This window comes from Chaetura pelagica, unplaced genomic scaffold (genome assembly GCF_000747805.2).
Source record: "Chaetura pelagica isolate M959 unplaced genomic scaffold, ChaPel_1.0 scaffold472, whole genome shotgun sequence".
NCBI classification, from domain to species: Eukaryota; Metazoa; Chordata; class Aves; order Apodiformes; family Apodidae; genus Chaetura; species Chaetura pelagica.
Genome location: NW_009952566.1, coordinates 3122952 through 3140816, shown reverse-complemented (window position 1 = coordinate 3140816; position 17865 = coordinate 3122952). Strand labels below are relative to the sequence as shown.

Below are 17865 nucleotides of genomic sequence, written 5' to 3'. Positions count from 1 at the left end.
CCTACATACACTTTGAGCTATACTGAACAATTTGGCTTACCTGGAGGTGCACTGTGCTTGTATTCTAGCTTGTGCTGTGGATTCTTCCTGCAAAGAAGAAAACAGTAAAAGCTTGATTCGTCACCCTGTTCCACACTTCACCAGCCCAGAACCCCTTGGTATTTTATGGATAATTTTCAGTTATTTTTAAAATAAAATTCTGTGACCAGTGTCTTACTGCAGTGTCTCAGCTTACAGAACATAGGGTGGAAAAATATAAATACAAATTCCTCTTGTTTCATTATTTAAAAAAAGGATGGCTGATCAAAACCAAGAGATGAGACAGTTTCCAAAAATGTAAGATGAAATGCATTTGTTCAGCATGATAAGAACCGATCCAACTATTTCCTCTCACTAAAAATTAAACCAAAATGTACCTTCTGATGCAGTAAGTACAATGTGTGCACAGTGCATCATAGGTCTAAGATAACCTGGCAGAGCTTCCATATTCTGCAATGTAAGGCTACAAGTTAATTACTTTGGGAAAACTAAAGAATTTGGAAAGAAATACTTGTCTTGAAGGATCACAGGGAGATCTACAGGAGGATTCTTCAGAGAAATTACTTATATCTGTACTATGCTGCTACAATCCACCAAGTTCAGCTGACAAGTGTTTGTATCCTATTAAAAAACAGCATCCAAGCAATGAAAGGAAAATATAAGTCAGCTTATTCTTGGATCTGCAATACATGTTCCCCTCATTCAGTACAGGTCATTAACACAGACTTATTACCCTTGCTCCAAACAGCTACCAAATGCTGCTCTAATGTTTAAGCTTGGTCGAAATTACATTTGCTCATCTGTCATGTTAGTGTATCAGAAGCTTTTTCAGGGCTGCAGGTTAAAATGGTTTCAACCCAATTTCTTTTTGCGCAGAAAATTAAGAAAATGTGTACCTTTGGAAGAAAACCAATTCAGTTGTCCTAATTTCTGCTTCTGAAAATAAGCAACAATTAAAGCCCACTATACAAGAATGACTTACCATTATGATATTGCTTGAAACTGGAGATTAATTTCTGCAACTGCACAAGTTTTTGTACCTTTTACAAAATACCCTTGCTGTGAAGACTACCTGGTAAAATGGTTGCCTATTTATGTTTTTATATTCTTCAAAACTAGAATATAGTTATTCTTCAGTAGAAAAATCTCATTTTTATGTCAAATAGCTTGTAACAGATTCACACACTTCAAGTTGATTTGCAATTCGATAGCTACTGCTATCCCAAAGTACATTATGTGTGCATTAGAAGTGATAGTTATCTGAATAAAAAACAGAAGCACAGCTTCTTGTTAAATACACTGTACTGAAACAAAAAGAATTGCCTATTTCTATGTTTTACTACTACTGTCAGCATCAGACCATCAACTCCAGGTGCAGCATTCAGATCATTCAATTATGCTTCCTTCAAGTAATAGCCAACACATAAAGACAAGAAAAATAACCTGAAAACCCTACAAATGACACCTGCTGCTTTGCTGAAAGAATTATCATTGCTTTGTGCCTCTAACCCCAAAGAATAAAATGCAGATTAAGAAATTATCAACTAATACAGCACAGAAATTTGTCTTATCTGGAAAGAGAGAGAATTCTGGTTTTGGATAAAGCACCACTGTACTCCTGGAAAGTATGTTGGCAATTTCATTACTAGAATAAACCTAGATTTCTCATCTGGAGATGAGAAATGAATTTCAGAAATATTTCTCAGAAGAGAAACACTTTTGCATTAGCTGAAAGTGACATGGCTTTTTCTTAAAATCTACCCTCATTTTGTTACATTTCCTAGCGTACAGGCTAAGATCACCACGCTTTCCAGGAGAGGAGCAAATGTTTCTGCTCAAGCAAAATCTGTAGTAACAGCAGCCATCTGTTACAGTATATCCCCACAGAAGTGCTATTGCCTGAAAATACATCTTTCCATTGTGTCAATTACATAGCAGTCATTAAATTCTGCTAAATAAAAGTCTAAAACCTAGACATGCAGAAACAAATGGAAAAAAGCCATCTGCAGAAGAAAATCAACAGTACATAAACTGGATTTTATGCTTTCTAACAAATCAAAGACTGATTAAAAGAGAGGTTGTGTAGAAAATCTCAAGAAGGACTTTACCAAAACTTTAAGTTAAATATCAACACTAACATGTAACAATAAATTATTGTTTATATAAAAAAGAAAAGTTTTTTACATGTTGGTAATTGAAAAACTGTTGATCTCTAGGTCACTGAACAGGTTCCACAAGTCAAGTTTTAATGTTTGGCAGCTGAAATCACTAACAAATATTTTGCACAGACTTTGGTGCTCTAAAGGTAGCACTCTGTCCACAGCCAATTTCAGAAGGCAATGAAACTTCAAAAAGAGCCATAATGATATTGCTGCACCCAAGACTGAACATCAAGAATTACTCAGTATTCTGTTGTCTCTTTGGAACACCAGGGGAAGAAGTTTTAACCTATAAAACAAGACAAGCCACTTTGTACAGTGCTCCTTACCTATAACAGGCTGTTCCATATGGACACTCAGGCCGGTTATCATCCTTATCCTGAGTTACCACCTCAGTTTCATGATAGTCATCATCATTAGGGTGACTGAATTGCTGAAAGTGAATGGGATTCTTCCTGCAAAAGACAAATATATATTCAGAAATGACTGTTCCATCTGAACATGAGAAGTGGGTAAGAAAGACATTACTCATCAGGGAAAACTAATTTTTCTGTGGTTACCTGAAGAGGAGCTTTGAATGTTTTAACTTCATACAGAATGCAAGACCTACTTTCAGGATTCACCATCAGCTTTCAGTTTCAGACCTCCAACAGGTACACAATTTACTGATGTCATACATCATGAATCTTACTCAGTGGATAACTTACATAGCTACAACTCCCTCTAGAGCTATTGAGGTGCAACAGAAACTTATTCTTGAAGTCTCAGCTTGAGTTGGAAGGGCCAATGAAGGCATAGTAGCCAAACAGCTGCAGTACTGAAGACTCCCCATGTTCTTGGGATATCATATATTAGCTTTAGGTGATCTGTTGTAACTATTCTTTCTCTCTCTCTGTCTTACAAGGAGCAGCTGAGGGAACTGGGATTGTTTAGTCCAAAGAAGAGGAGCCTGAGGGAAGACTTACCACTCTCCACAACTGCCTGAAAGGGCAGTGGTCTCTTCTCCAAAGTAACCCACCATAGGATGAGAGTAAATGGCCTCAAGTTGTACCAGGGGACGTTTAGATTGGATATTAGAAAAAATGTCTTTACTGAAAGAGTAGCACTGGAAGAGGCTGCCCAGGGAACTGGTGGAGTCACCATCCCTGCAGGTGTTCAAAAAGTGTGTAGACATGGGACTTCATGACATGGTTTAGTGGGCATGGTGATGTTGGGTTGATGGTTGAACTTGATGATCTTAGAGGTCTTTTCCAACCTTAATGATTCTATAAGTTACTGCTCACTTGAATACTTGCAATGCCAGTATATTATTCCAGATGGAGCCATCTACTGGGCATTATATTGATTAGGCTTTCAAGTCTGGTCGGCTACCATGACCTTTCACTTGAAATACCAAATGATAACAAAGTTGTACCATAAGACATAACAGCTCAGCATGTGGATGGGTCACACCACTGTTAGGGATGAGAGCACATTACCAGCATCCATTACTTTTTGCTCTACAGCACTTACGCAGTTGAATCCAAGGTAAGCAAGTGGTAAATACAAAGACATCACTGAAAGAACATTTCTACTGCTTCTAGGCAGTAGATTTGCATACACAACATAAGGCAGCTATAAATAACATTTAGAGAAGAGTCTGCTTTATAAAACTTCTGCAAGTGATTTTAAAAAGAACACAGAAAAGAAGGTTGTGATTTCAGAAGAAATTAACGTGACATTGAAACATTCTACAAAGTTGGTACCAAAAGCAAATCTACTTTTTTCTATGGTTTATTCCAGACTTTTTTTTCCAAGAGTAATATTTTAAAGCATGAAATATGACACACTTTAATAAATTACATTTTCCAAAAGACACCCACAAAATACTTACATTATTTACCACACTAATTCCCAGAGAACATAATCTTCAATGTGTTTATGCAAATTATAAAAGCAATCAACTTGCATCAAGCAAGAGGAATGACAACTTTAAACTACAGTGTAATTAATGCTTTAATTTACACTTGTTACACCTGCATTTAGAAACACAAAGCCAGAAACATATATGTGGCTAGGTACATACACACACAACACCGACCTCCCTGATCTCAGGCATTCTTTCTTTCAAGTTCACAATGATCTCTTATGAACTTTATAGGGAACAGTCAAGATTAATGTTAGCATTTCAACTATCACCAAAGGGAAAGGAAAAAAAAAAGCTTTTGTTAGTTTTTGCTTTTTAAGCACTGTGACCTCCTTTTAAGCACTTTTAAAAGATTAGGTATTTAGTATTAGTACTTTAAATTTCCATTTGCCTGGTATCTTTCACTCAGGAAACTCAACAAGCAAGCTGAAGATAAACTCTTCAACAAGCTACATATGAAAGATGCATTACCCCTTGGATCTATTTACATTAGTGACAACATTTCTTGTCCTCCTCTCTTCTGTTAATTTCTGCAAACTGTAGAGTAAGCAATCACTGCAAGGTTGCATTTACCAGTCATTTACTCTACCACAAGTTCTCAGGAAACATCACTTACACCAAATTCAGGCTGGCTGCCTACTTCTTTTCCTATTTAAAAATAAATGGGATGAAACCAAGTAGTTCTAGAGGCTACCTGCTTTGTTTCCTAAATGCACAGAACTAACTGATTAGCAATATTAGCAAGAATTTTGAGCCATCTGAGACAAAACTTGTCTTCTCAAAGGCATACATAAGCAACTATAATCTGTGAAGCCATTTTTATATTTATTCCTACAATAAGATACATGAAGCATCATAGCCACCAAGGAAAGAAGGCCTAACACCTATCGTTTAGTCAGCCTATTGTGTTTTAGGAGATAACAATTCCTGTTCAAAAATTTACTTCAAAACCTACTTGGACCACACCAAACAACCCTTATGGGGGTGGGGAGAGGCAGAACTGAAGAGAAAAAAGAAAAGTAGTATGGGAGGAAGGAGGAAGAGAAATGAAAGGGTCTTGATGTACACTCCCTATCAGAAGGCTTCGGGACTCTTTGGGGCAGCAGGTGGTGCTCCTCAAATTATACATTACATGTGAATAATTTTCAACATGTCCTATTTCAAATGCTCAGAACTAGTAGAAACATTTTTCTATCTCAGCTTTACCTGGATAATTTGTACTTATTCAACTTTGGTGTCGTGCAACAATAAACAGCAAAATATAAGCAGAGAAATGCATGGCTTATATTAAGCAAACATTTTCCCTTCTTGCAAAAATCTAAAGCTTCTTTCAATAAGGGTTTGGTTTATGTTTGGGGTTTTTTTAATTGTTTTTAGACACAAGAGATTTGAGTTGTTAAGAGCACAACTATCATGCCATGAGCTGCCCTTCAAAGTTAATCAGTTTCATAACAAAACCTCATTACACAGGAATAAGTCATTCATTTGATTTAAAAAAAAATTAAGCTACACTCATACAAAAATGTAACCAATTAAAAACCTATCTGAAGAATAAAGTCTTATCGAAGCTTTGCCTTCTCATAAACATACTCACACAGTTACTGCAACTTTGCTTCTACAGAAGCTCTGAACTCACACTTCATGATGCAGAAAATTATGAAATTAAAAGTTATGCAAATAAAACTGATAAAATTCTTCAGAATCAAGGCTGTCAGTGAAAGCACAAGTTGAGCACTACTCAGTGAAATATTTAAGACAGATCTTCAACTGTGCAGCTACTAAAGGCTTTCTCTAAAGTAAGTTTAATTGATTAGGTCAGAATCCTGGCTCTTCACAACCACATGCAGAAGACCCTTGCATCTCAAGGACTACTACAGAAAGCAGAAGTGAAGATGTATTGAGTTCCCTGCACTAGCTATAAAGCCATAGAATTCGAGCCTGAAGTTATGCCACAACTGCACACAAGATGTTTTTAAGTTCTAAATTGTAAATCTTATTAGAAGACACAACTCAAAAAAAGACAGATGAAGGTCTTCAGCCACCAGATTTACAAGCTTCAGGTGAAACAAAAAATACTTAAAATAAGAAACAAAGAGCAAGGTATTTAGAAGAACAAACATACAAATCCAAAGGTTGGTTGAGCATGCCTTGCTTTGACAGCTCTGGGAAAGATTTACATACACCCAGTCAGCAGAGCACTGTATTGCAGGCAAGCAAAAGGATACAACTGTGGACAAAAATTGGGGGTTACAGTTTTAGAAATGAGAGTTCAGGTCTGCCAACCCCTTCTATGCAGCCCTTAAAAACAGAGGTTGGGTTTGGATTTAATTTTCCTTTCCTGTTCTTCTAACTGTGGAAAAACAAGCAGCAGACAACGAACACAAAACAGTACTCAAAGAGTATGTTTCTTGACAACAAATGACAGTCAGATAACGTACACAGTGCACTCTGCCTCCTGGTGGTAACAGTAGTTTCTTTCAACATGGTTAAGCTTCAGGCTACCTCAGAAAGAGAATCTGGTGATGAAGGATAACAAGAAAAATTGTGCATTAAGTTTGATTCTTTCAGAAGCAGCATTTTCAGATTCATAAATGAAGAAACTGAGCTCTGAGTCACAAAATTATTTCCTAAATGTTTAAGATAAAATGTTCTAGTAAAAGCAATAGAACATTGAATATTTTCAATTTGTGCTGTTTCACAAGGCACCTAGAAAAGGTGCTAAAACCAGAAGACAAGTATCTCTTAATAGGAGTTTACAAAATAAAGACTAGAACTCCAAAGAGCATTTAGTTATGGGATAAATGACATTTTATGACAAGAAACCTCACCTAGAAAAAAAAATTCAAGGAAATATTACTATTACCAAAGCACAATTAATTTAAAATGCTGACTCCTACTGCACACCTTGTTAGAAGACAGCTTCATAAAGGTTAAAAGAAATTAAGGAGAGGGAAACCAATTACCCATGTGTGGCATTCAGAATTTACAATGTTTGTCTCGAACAATCCAAGAGATATGGACTCTGACACTCAAGATATCTGTTGTGTGTCTTGTGGCATCTGAGAAACAACATTTGTTGATGGACTAAAGAGATCTACAGCTGGCTTTGAGAGCAGGATACTCCCCTGCAATAAATTAAACCTGTGGTGCCAGTCGTCTCATCCTCCCCTTCGTTATGCAGAGACCCCAGCAATTATCCAGACAAAGACTATCTGCAGGACTTAACCTGGTGCCATACCTACCCCCCTTGTTATCTCGGAGGAGCACAGAGAAGATAGGAGTTTTTTCTTACTCCGGAAAGAAAAGTGGGGGGGCAGTGGGCAAGAACTGTATAAAAGTCTGGGACTCTATGGGTGCATTGGAAGTACTTTTCCACCAGGAACCACTTCCCCACCGACGACATCGCTGCACCGTGGGTGGTAACTATGCTCTCTCGCTTGCTGTCCTCTATCTCTCTGCTTTCTCCTCTCTTTTCTGTCTCTGTTTTCCTGCCTGTCCTATCCGCTCTAGGGACCTTTGCTTTGTTACTCTAATAAATGTTTGTTGTGCATGTGACATCTGACCTCGTTTGCGTCTTAATTTCACCAGTTGGGATCACCTTTATGAAAAATTGCCACGTGTCCGAATACCGGATCGTGACACCATGGCACTCAAAAGAACACTCAAAGTAGTTCCTCTATCTCAGCAACTCTCTAGTTTTTGCTCAAGGAAAACACTACACAATGGGACACTGAACACACTATCAATCTGTTCCTTCAAAACACCCATTAGCGTCACACTTTCCTACATATTGTTAAAAATACAGGTAACTGCAATGACTTGCTTTGACACAGCTGTCCCATCGACACAGAAAGACTACCTGGTGGTCTTGTATTAAAAGCAAATGCTGGCAAACTACAAAGCATATTTCTCTTGCTGAAAACAAACAGATTTAGTCTCATTATATTTCCTGAAGATCAAAGCTGATGCTTTTGATACTTCATCTTTACAAATTTTGTAAATGTGTCATTTCAGAGCACTCTTTTTTTTTCTTTAAAGCAATACTTTCCACAAGATTTGCTGCCAAACATTTTGGAATAAAGACCCAGGAAGAAATAAGCACATGCAGACTCCTAGTTCACATCACCTGTAACTAAAATTTGCCTTCCTAAGTATTAGAAATCCTTCAACATATCAGAGCATTATATGAGCTTCAACTCCATAAAGGGGAAAACTTGTCTGAGTAAAATTAAATTGCCTGGTGCAAACTAGAGGCTGCAGTTGTACCAGATCATCTTAATTGCCTAAAAAAACCACATTTTAATCATATTCATTAAGGGCAAAAACTGAGATGTAAGAGAAAGATACATGAAAACTGAAAGACCAACATGTTCATTAACATGACAGCTTTATGATTTTGATTTAGTTATCTGCAGCATTAGGCACACCAAATGTACACAAGAACCCATTTAATTGTGCTTGTTTGTTTTCTAAACAACCTCACTGTTTTTCTTACTACTCAATCCCCTTGGAGGCTTTAAAAAAAAATACCAAAAATTAAAAAAAAACAACACAAAAAACCACACACAAAAACCAAAACAAACAACCAAAAAAACCCCCCCAAAAAACCAAAAACCACTCAAACCCCAGGACCCCGTTTCTTGGCTTAGCCTCATCTTTTGACCTTACAACATACGTGGATTTATCTAGAGCTCAGAACATTCTATATGCAGTTGTTGGGTCATTGGTTACTTGCTAGCCTCAAGAGCTCTAGGTGTTTATCTTCCCTTCAACATATCACCACATAGCATTCCAGATCTTTTCTGAGCAGAAGGAAGTTAGCAACAGGTCAGGCACCCAACACCAGTGTTTTGGAGCTTTGCTGGAACATGTTATACCACACAACATATTCATATGACAGATTTTTCACTGTGAACTGAGAGGAAATGGGGCGGGGAGGAATTCTTCCCTTGAAGCATCTCCAAAGACACTGACCAGGTAAGGGTAAAAATTATGTTTGTGAGCATACTTCGTTCTGGTTTTAGAAGGGGACTGAAAGCTTAAAAAACAAACCCAGAAACCCCACAAAAACTGGCCAAGTTATAAAAAAATAATTCTTCATTATTTAGGGATGATAAATAATACGTACTTCAAATATCTGGATCACAAAGCTTACAGTAATTTCAATAAATAAAATAATCTTTAATGAAAGTTTAATCTGACAGTAAAACAAACCTCCAGGGTCTATGTTGGGCATTTCAACAAATTATATCTCCTCTCTGTGCTGGTACATGTACTGTACACACAAGTTTTTTATTAGCTTCCTTTTAAAATGGACCTTTGTTTCTCATTTCCTACAACGTTTCATCTTTTGATTTGCTCAAGTACTTCATCCCCTGTTTGCATTATATTAGCAGTTAGCAAGACATCCTGACTCCTCCTTTTATACTTTAAAAAATCTTTGTTTCTCATCAGTCGCCTGTTTACCAAAAGATTTTTTCGAATCAAAGCTTGTAATGACTTTACTGTTCTCTCTTCCACAGGCAATACATGACTTTTTAAACATAAGCTATCTTAAGCTAGTTTTAACTTTGCTTTACCTGTAACAGCCTGTTCCATACATGCAAGGTGTCCTCTTATGCTTGATCTGTTTGGAGTTTCCTGAAGCATCTGCACTGCTGGTTGAGTCAGAAATCTCAGTCTTGTAATCCAGATTTGCATCAGGCTCAAGAATCCCTTCCTGGGCACCAAAACATTGGGAAGTCCTGCCCCAGTGAGCTTGTTGGCTTGTAGAACCAGAAATCTGCTCTTTGTTTTCTGTTTTCTCAATTACATTTGTTTTACTGGAGATCTGACCTATTCCTTTAGATAATTTACTATGCAGCTCCCTAACATTTTTTTCCAGAGAACTTCCAGGGTTTTTTGTTCCAGTCTTGCCATTTCCTTCCATGTTTCTCATGGTACTTTCAAGAGGAAATCCAGATGGATTCTGTGGAACAAGGTTACATTTTGAAGGACCTGAAAACTTACACTCTTTAGAATTAAAAGCTTTAAGGTAAAACTCTGCCTCATCTCATCATTAAGGTTTTCAAAATCAGAGAATTATAAAACAGCCCACACTGGGAGGGACCTCAGAAGATCATTTGGTCCAGCCTTTACTATCTTCTGTTGCACTTTCCAAACCCAAGTTAGCTGTTAAATAGAGACACTGAATGAAAGGCTCAAGTTAAGAACATACATACACACACATCCCAGAGCTTCAGTTCTCAGCTTCAGTTCCCTCACAAAACAGACCTGCTCCCCTCTCACGGCCTCAGTCTGTGAATAGTCCAATGACTTTTGCTTAAATTAACTTTCAATTAGAAGTACTGTTCCTGAAAAATTAATGGGGGTTATACATGTAAAGATGAAGTAGATATGTGTACATATGTACACTTAAGTGATCTGTGCTTTACAAAGAAAAATTGAGATACATAACCAAGAGAGGAACATTGTCCCAGCAACCAAGGCATTACCTGGAAGCATACCTATATTGAAGGAATACCTCAATACACTACAGAACTGTTCCAAGGTCCTTACTCTCTATAGTTTATTATCAACGTTCTCCATCCAGTAAATTTATATGTAGTTTACACAGATATGTTTGGCAGAGCTTGAAAATCAGTTGCTGGTTTCCTATTTTATTTTGTTTCTTTCAATTCAAGTCTCACAAAATCTTCACCAAAAACAGACACAATTACATTTGAGCAGCAATTTGATTAATAAAGGGCAAAGTCAGCATTAACATCAAATGGCAACAGCATTAAGTAAGTCAGCTCAGAGACAAAGATGACTCCTTTATCAAGACTCCCAAAATAAGGCTGAGCAAACAGCTTAGGAAATAAGCCTTCATTTGAAAAAGAAGGAGTAAATTACTCTCATTTGCCACTCCCACTTGTGACTTCTCTACTACGTATTTCAATCCATATTGTATATAATGAGATTTAACACTTCCACATTTATTATAATGACTAGTTAAAAAACAGGTTGCAATCAAGGAAAACCAGAGACAACAGCAGTATTAGCACCAGTTATAACTTGCATATGACCTCACTGACATCTGACAGCAGCTTAGAAGGATTAAGATTCTTTTTACTTCCTGCCCTATAGCAGGTTTTCTTCATGTCCTTAAATATGACAACAGGTGCATTATTTTGGTTTGGATATCAAAATTCTGATCTTTTAGAGCTCTCTCTGACTACTACTTTTGCTGCATTAACCCACTTTTTTTTTTTCCTGCAAAGCTCTGCAGGCAATTTCTTACACCACACTTGAGATAAAAATGCATTATGAAATTCCTAAGAGAAAGTAAGGCTTCATATTTGTAAGTATAAAGCAAAAAGAAATAATTAATTACGTAGTCACTCACCTTATAATTTGACAAAGAGAAAACAGCAGCTGGTATTAATGTACCTAGCCAATAAACAGAGCTCAACACTCAGAACATTTTCTCAGATTCAAAGATACCACTAAGTGATACCAAAACTACCCTGAGGGTATGCTCCCCATTAGTAGATTATTTCAATTAACCTTAACATTTAATTACAAAACAACCCCCCATAGCTTTCCATGTCAAAACCAAGGAAGCATATAAAATACTAGTATTTCAAGTATTTTATCAGATCCTAGAAGAGATACAGACAATTATAATGCTAGAGATTAGAAACACCTCCCCCAAGAAAAAGTCAGTGAAAGTCTTGATTTTCTCTCAGCATATGTTTTGTTTGACTTTGTTAATGATCCTTCTCTTATCGTTAGTAGTAGGGTGCTATCAGTAAAGATTTAACTGCCTATAAATGCAGCTGTTCTTGGATGACACTCAGACACTGACCAGCTGGACTGAGGTGTCTGTTCACTCATTCATAGAATCACAGAATGGTTTGGGCTGGAAGGGGCCCAAAAAGATCATCCAGTTCCAACCTCCCCATGCCGACAGACCATTCTGGATTTCAGATTATTTTTTTCTTTCTCCTTTTTTTTTTGGCTTAGATTTTGAGATGGTGGCATAAGCACACTCCTTGCTACTTTTCTTGAAAACACAATGGTTGCTAAGCCACATCCCATAATTTTCTGACCATAAAACTTCACCAAGTAGAATGACTAGTTTGGGCAAAGCCCAGTGTTGCATTACACCAGCATCCTACCATCACCTATCTCTAAAGTGTTCTCAGAACATATCAAGCTATGCCTAGGACCAGTACTTTGGCCATTGTTTTCCAGCCTCTTGCTGTAAAGCTGGAAGCCTGGTATTTCTATGGAACATTCAGGGCCTAAGTCCCAGATCCTGAGAAGGAAGCACAGAAAACCAGGTCTCTGAAGGCTTCTAGGACCCTTGCTATAGAGCTGCCCAGTTGCCTGGCATTTCAAAATAACTGTTACAGAGCAAATCACAGGCAAAACACATAGTTATGCTGTAGACCCAACCTTCAACATGACATTGCCAACTACATTCTCCTATTTTTAAATACCATGGTTCTGCCCTGAGCCAAAAAATTACCTGAGATGAAGGGACAGAGATGGAAAGGCAGCTCCTTTTCCCTTGATCTTGCTCTTCACCTTCGAAATCCTCTACAGTTTCTTCAGAAGCTAATCTTTTTTTCTGCTGCACACTTACTTCTGATTTTAATGACTCCATATTACTTTCTCCACTTCCTTGGCCTTTTTTCATTCTACTACCTTAAAATAAAAACAAAAGAGTACTTCCAGAATGTAACTTTTACAGTGAAATCATTAACCACAAAATAATTCTAAAGCTATATTAAAGCAGAACACTAGGCAAAAAGCATGAGAAATAGCAGTAGTTGGGCATGTGCTTTTTCAACAAGACATTTTTTTCTTCCCACTTAAAGGAATAATGAAACAGATGTTTGAGGAGGAAAATTGAAAAAAAAACAATAAATATGTGGGAAAGGATATTCAGGACTGACTGTACCAGTGTAACTGACAATTTCACTTACATAATAGAAGCTGATCAAGTAAATCACATGTCCAAGGATGACTTTTACCACAGAACTTTCCTGCAAATATCAGTTCAGATCACCAGCTTATACACAAACATTTAGGACATAGCAAAATCAGGGTATGCCCACTTGCCTAGTCAACCACATCACAGACAATTATTTAATCAGCCAGTAACTGATAGAGGGACAGCAAACACTGTGCTTCTCTTTGGAAAGCTTCATGTGCCAGAAAATTGAAATTTCTCTGTACTGAATTAGTATTTTCTGAATATACAGCTGGGAGTGAGGTAGGGCCAGTGTCCTGGTTTTGTTATAGCTCCGTCAGCTGCAAAACACATTCAGAAGGAAGATACTTCTGCAAGACTTCGCAAGACTTCAAAAACTCTGCCCCCTGAAAAAATACCAACATACCAGAGTCATTCATACAAAGCAAGAAATTTTTCCAAATGTCTGACTTTAAAACCACAAATCAGCATTCCCTTGCCAGCAGGAAGACAGGCAGAAAAAAAATAAAAGGGCAGCCTTTCAGTTTTACTCACTACCTTTCTGCTTTCCCATCCAATATCATCCTAAAAAGATGCAAACCATTTCACAATTTTAAGAAAATATTTTACATTTGCAGAAGAGATGGATAGCTTTATCAAAGCAGCTCATTCTAAGCTGGAATCACTCTCTCACATGAAGACTTTTAACTTGCTCCACCAGTGCTCCTACCTATCTCCAGCTCCCTCAAGGTCAGACCTTCAACAACACACAGATCCCTCTTGCCCACATAGTTCCCAGTCTCAACACCTACATGATAGAAACATCCAGTCTTTGAAACAAATTATATATACACTTATACAACAAACATTACAGTAGTTCTGGAGAAAACAAACAAACAAAAAAAAACCAACAAATAAAACACCCTAACACACAACAAAAAAAAAAACCAACAAACTCAAACAAAAGAAAACGATCATACTAGTGCAAGATTCAACACAGCCAGCAGAAGTCCTCTGGAAGATGCTATTTTTACATCAGAGGAAATAAGCCAGTAGAGAACAGTCTAGATTTTGATGGGAAAGGGGAGAAAAATACAAATATAAGGTTAATTTTGCTTCATACAATGTTCTCAAAACTAGCTTTTGAGGAAAGGAATAGGCAGGGTAACCAATGGCATGCAACTGAGGCGTTTAAAGCTGTAGCTATTCAGGTCAGTCAATCCATGCAGACACCTGCATTCACTACAGGAGATAAGAAGCCATTGGTCAGACACTACATGAAACACTTCTGCAGGCCTGCTTGGGCACCAAGAGCCAAATTTTTTCCACTACACCACCTCAGCAAAAACAGCAGGTAGCAACAGAGGAATTAAAGAATAGCTGTTGGATACAGAGGAACAGACACCAGCCACAGTTTGGACACTTAAATAGACTAACAAAAGGAACTCAGCAGTTAGCACCTACACCACCTCACACCTCACCACTGAACAGAAAGCAGGTTGGGGCAGGCTGTCCTCAGCAGAGAGAAAGAGAGAAAGGCTGGGGTAGCCTGGTGTTCTTGCAGGTAGCCGTTGCCCTCCTCAGCTCTCATTTCTTTAGTCCTCAAGTTACATCAATAAAAGTCCTCAGAGCAATAAATGCCTTTCAACACGTTTGTCAGAGACCTAATGGCAGTTTTAGAAGTCCTTACAAACTCCCAGGACCACAGCCAGACACCCTAGAAAGTTTTCTTGGGATTGTGCCAAAGCCTTGTCCCTTGTGTCTCCCATTGACAGCAACTAAATACAGTATTCTGCTGCTGCTACCACTGATATGCTGGAGAAGTTAATCACACATTCAGCAGTTTCCTTTTGCAGGAAGGATGAGAAGGAATGCAGTATTATTATAGCATCATACTGGTAAGAAACTGCTATACTGTGATGAACTGCTCCTCGTAGGAAGAAATTTTGGACTAAGTTATCAAATTGGATCCAGTTGCAGCTAAAAAAACTAACACACACCACTGCCCCCAAAAACCCACCTTGAAAGCCTGTGAAATTAGAAGAATCTAATCTTAGGAGGGCAATACATTACTAACTTAAATGTGGAGTTGCCTTGGAATTAAAGGCATAAAAACTACCCAGAATTTACATAGGAAAATAAAACAGACAACACAAACAAGTTTTGAAAGGTCTCCAGAACATCAGATGTTCAGCTCTCCAGAAACAGCATTACCTGGCATTTTAAAATAACATAAAAAGACAAAAAAATATATATTAAAAAAAAAATCAGTTGGCTGTTCTGTAGGACCACTGTCAACACCATCAGAATTTCAGCACATGATATCTAAGGACACGTGTATTGATATACAAATGTACTACACTGCAAACATACCTCCTTTCATCACAGGCTCAGAAATCCCCTGAACCAGGAGATCTCTTTCCAGCATCCAAGATGGAAGCACTCTCTTTCTTTGAATAGATTTTGACTGTTCATTTTCATCATCATCAGATGGAGGAACCTGCAACAATATTTACTTAGTTCCTTTCCCCAGTTACAAAAGAGAGATAAAAACTAGAACATAAGTTTATACACACTTATGTCCTTCAAACACAGCCTGAGTTACCACTCACCTTATAGATGGTGCCCACTGCCTGAAACTGCCTTAGTTCCTACTCACTCAGGACAACATCATCTATAAAAATCTTCATTCAGTTAAAAAAAAGAATCCTTCATAGACCTTTGTAATAAATACAGAAAAGGCTACAGACTGAAAGTTTCACAGAAGAGCTTTATCAGCATCTTGCTGTAGAGTTTCCACACAGAAAAATAAGAGGAGGTTTAACAAACAAATGCCTGTTTGTCAAAAAAACAGCACAGTCTTGCTTGCATTCTCTCAATTCCTTTCTCCAGAAAGCAATCACACTCTAAATAAATTAAATACACCAAAGTCATGTTTGATACATATTTAGGTACTGAAATTAATACTATCTGTTTGAATCTCTAGTCACTAAGAAAGTATCCATCCCAAGAATGTAAAGGCTGACACCTCCTTATATCCACTTTAGATATAAATTCCAGAGGCTCTTAGGCTGGCTGAAGAACAGTCATACCCCTTGCCCTTCACAGATATTTAGAGCACAGTTACTGATAGAGACCAGAACTGGACCTTGTTCTGTAGTACTGAACTCTGCAACAAGATTCTAAGTTCAAAACATTACTTCAGAAATAGCAATTTTTGTATATTCTGGAGAACCAACTATTGCAGCCTAATTCTCAAAAACATAAACATATAACAGAAATATATTTATATACTTATATGACAAACAATGCCAACCAATAAAACAACAGGTATTTTGAGTACACAACTTTTGATTGTCACGGTTTACTTTCAGGATAAAAAACACTGAGCTTTTTCATTTCCAACACATGCTTACAAGTATTACATGTAAATTAAAAATTAATCACCCACCAAATGTCTGGAAGCAGTGTCATTTTTCCTCATTTTTGCAGTTCCTTGTATCTCAGAGCTGGAACATGTAGGTTCTATTAATGACGGATTACAAGACACCTCAACACAATGAACAGTTGGTCCTTCTTTGGCATCAGCCTCTTGATTTTGTTTCTAAGAAAGCAAATAAATTTTTAGCTAGTTTATGAATATAAACATGTACTTTTCCCTTAAACACAGAAGTTGATCTGAAAGTATTCTGAACCAACAATTCTCCAGTCACTGCTGACCACTACTGTACTGTTTTGGTTACAAGTACAGAATTTGTACTTGTCAAATGTTTGTACTTGTACAGAATTTGTACTTGTCACTGCCATAACAAAACCCTGAGAAAGCAGAAATGAGAACTCACCCTGCTGTAGATCAGTGCAACTTCCTAAAGTTTTATTCTATACTAAAGTCAAATAATAAAGTTAAGATCCAGTTTTCAGGATCAGATGCCCAATGAACTCAGCACCTCCTGGCAAGTTCTCACCAAAGGCCACACATCTGCAGCTCTGAGCTGACACCACATACTCAGGTGCTTCAAGGTAGTTTTAAAACTCTCAGCTCAGAGGCTCCACATCTGAAATTCTTTCCAGCTTTGAGAACACATGGGCAAGCTGGATAGGTCTTGGAGCAACCTGGTCTAGTGGGGGGTAGTTATTTGATTATTTTCAAGGTCCCTTTCAACCTAAACCATTCTGTGATTCTATGTTTCACAGAATCACAGAACCCTAGGGGTTGGAAGGGACCTCGAAAGATCATCCAGTCCAACCCCCCTGCCAGAGCAGGGTCACCCAGAGCACATCACACAGGAACGTGTCCAGGTGGGTTTTGAATGTCACCAGAGACTGAGACTCCACAGCCTCTCTGGGCAGCCTGTCCCAGTGCTCTGTCACTCTCATGGGAAAGAAGTTCTTCCTGATATTCACATGAAACCTCCTATGCTCCAGTTTGCACCCACTGCCCCTTGTCCCATCACTGGACATCACTGAAAAAACCCTGGCTCCGTCCTACTGACACTCTGCCTTAACATATTTGTAAACATTGATGAGGTCACCCCTCAGTCTTCTCCAAGCTAAAGAGACCCAGCTCCCTCAGCCTTTCCTCATAAGGGAGATGTTCCACTTCCTTCATCATCTTTGTGGCTCTGTGGTGGGCCCTCCCAAGCAGTTCTCTGTCCTTCTGGAACTGAGGGGCGCAGAACTGGACACAACATTCCAGACGGGGCCTCACCAAGGCAGAACAGCTGAAACGCTCCGTCCCTTCACTAGTTAACTCAGTAGCACGAAGGATTTGGGGGGAGGGGAGCCCAATTACCGCTCTG

The 17865-nt window shown here is 38.1% G+C and overlaps 1 protein-coding gene across 1 annotated transcript in view; it reads right to left on the bottom strand.

Annotated features, from left to right (window-relative positions):
* APLF (aprataxin and PNKP like factor) overlaps nt 1-17865 on the bottom strand; it is a 26785-nt gene that overhangs the window by 5690 nt on the left and 3230 nt on the right. The window contains exons 2-7 of the mRNA XM_009993471.1: nt 16518-16670; nt 15440-15566; nt 12620-12798; nt 9684-10072; nt 2528-2653; nt 41-87 (exon numbers count right to left, since the gene is read on the bottom strand). Coding sequence (XP_009991773.1) covers nt 41-87; nt 2528-2653; nt 9684-10072; nt 12620-12798; nt 15440-15566; nt 16518-16670 — 1021 coding nt within the window. The remainder of the gene's footprint in view (nt 1-40; nt 88-2527; nt 2654-9683; nt 10073-12619; nt 12799-15439; nt 15567-16517; nt 16671-17865) is intronic.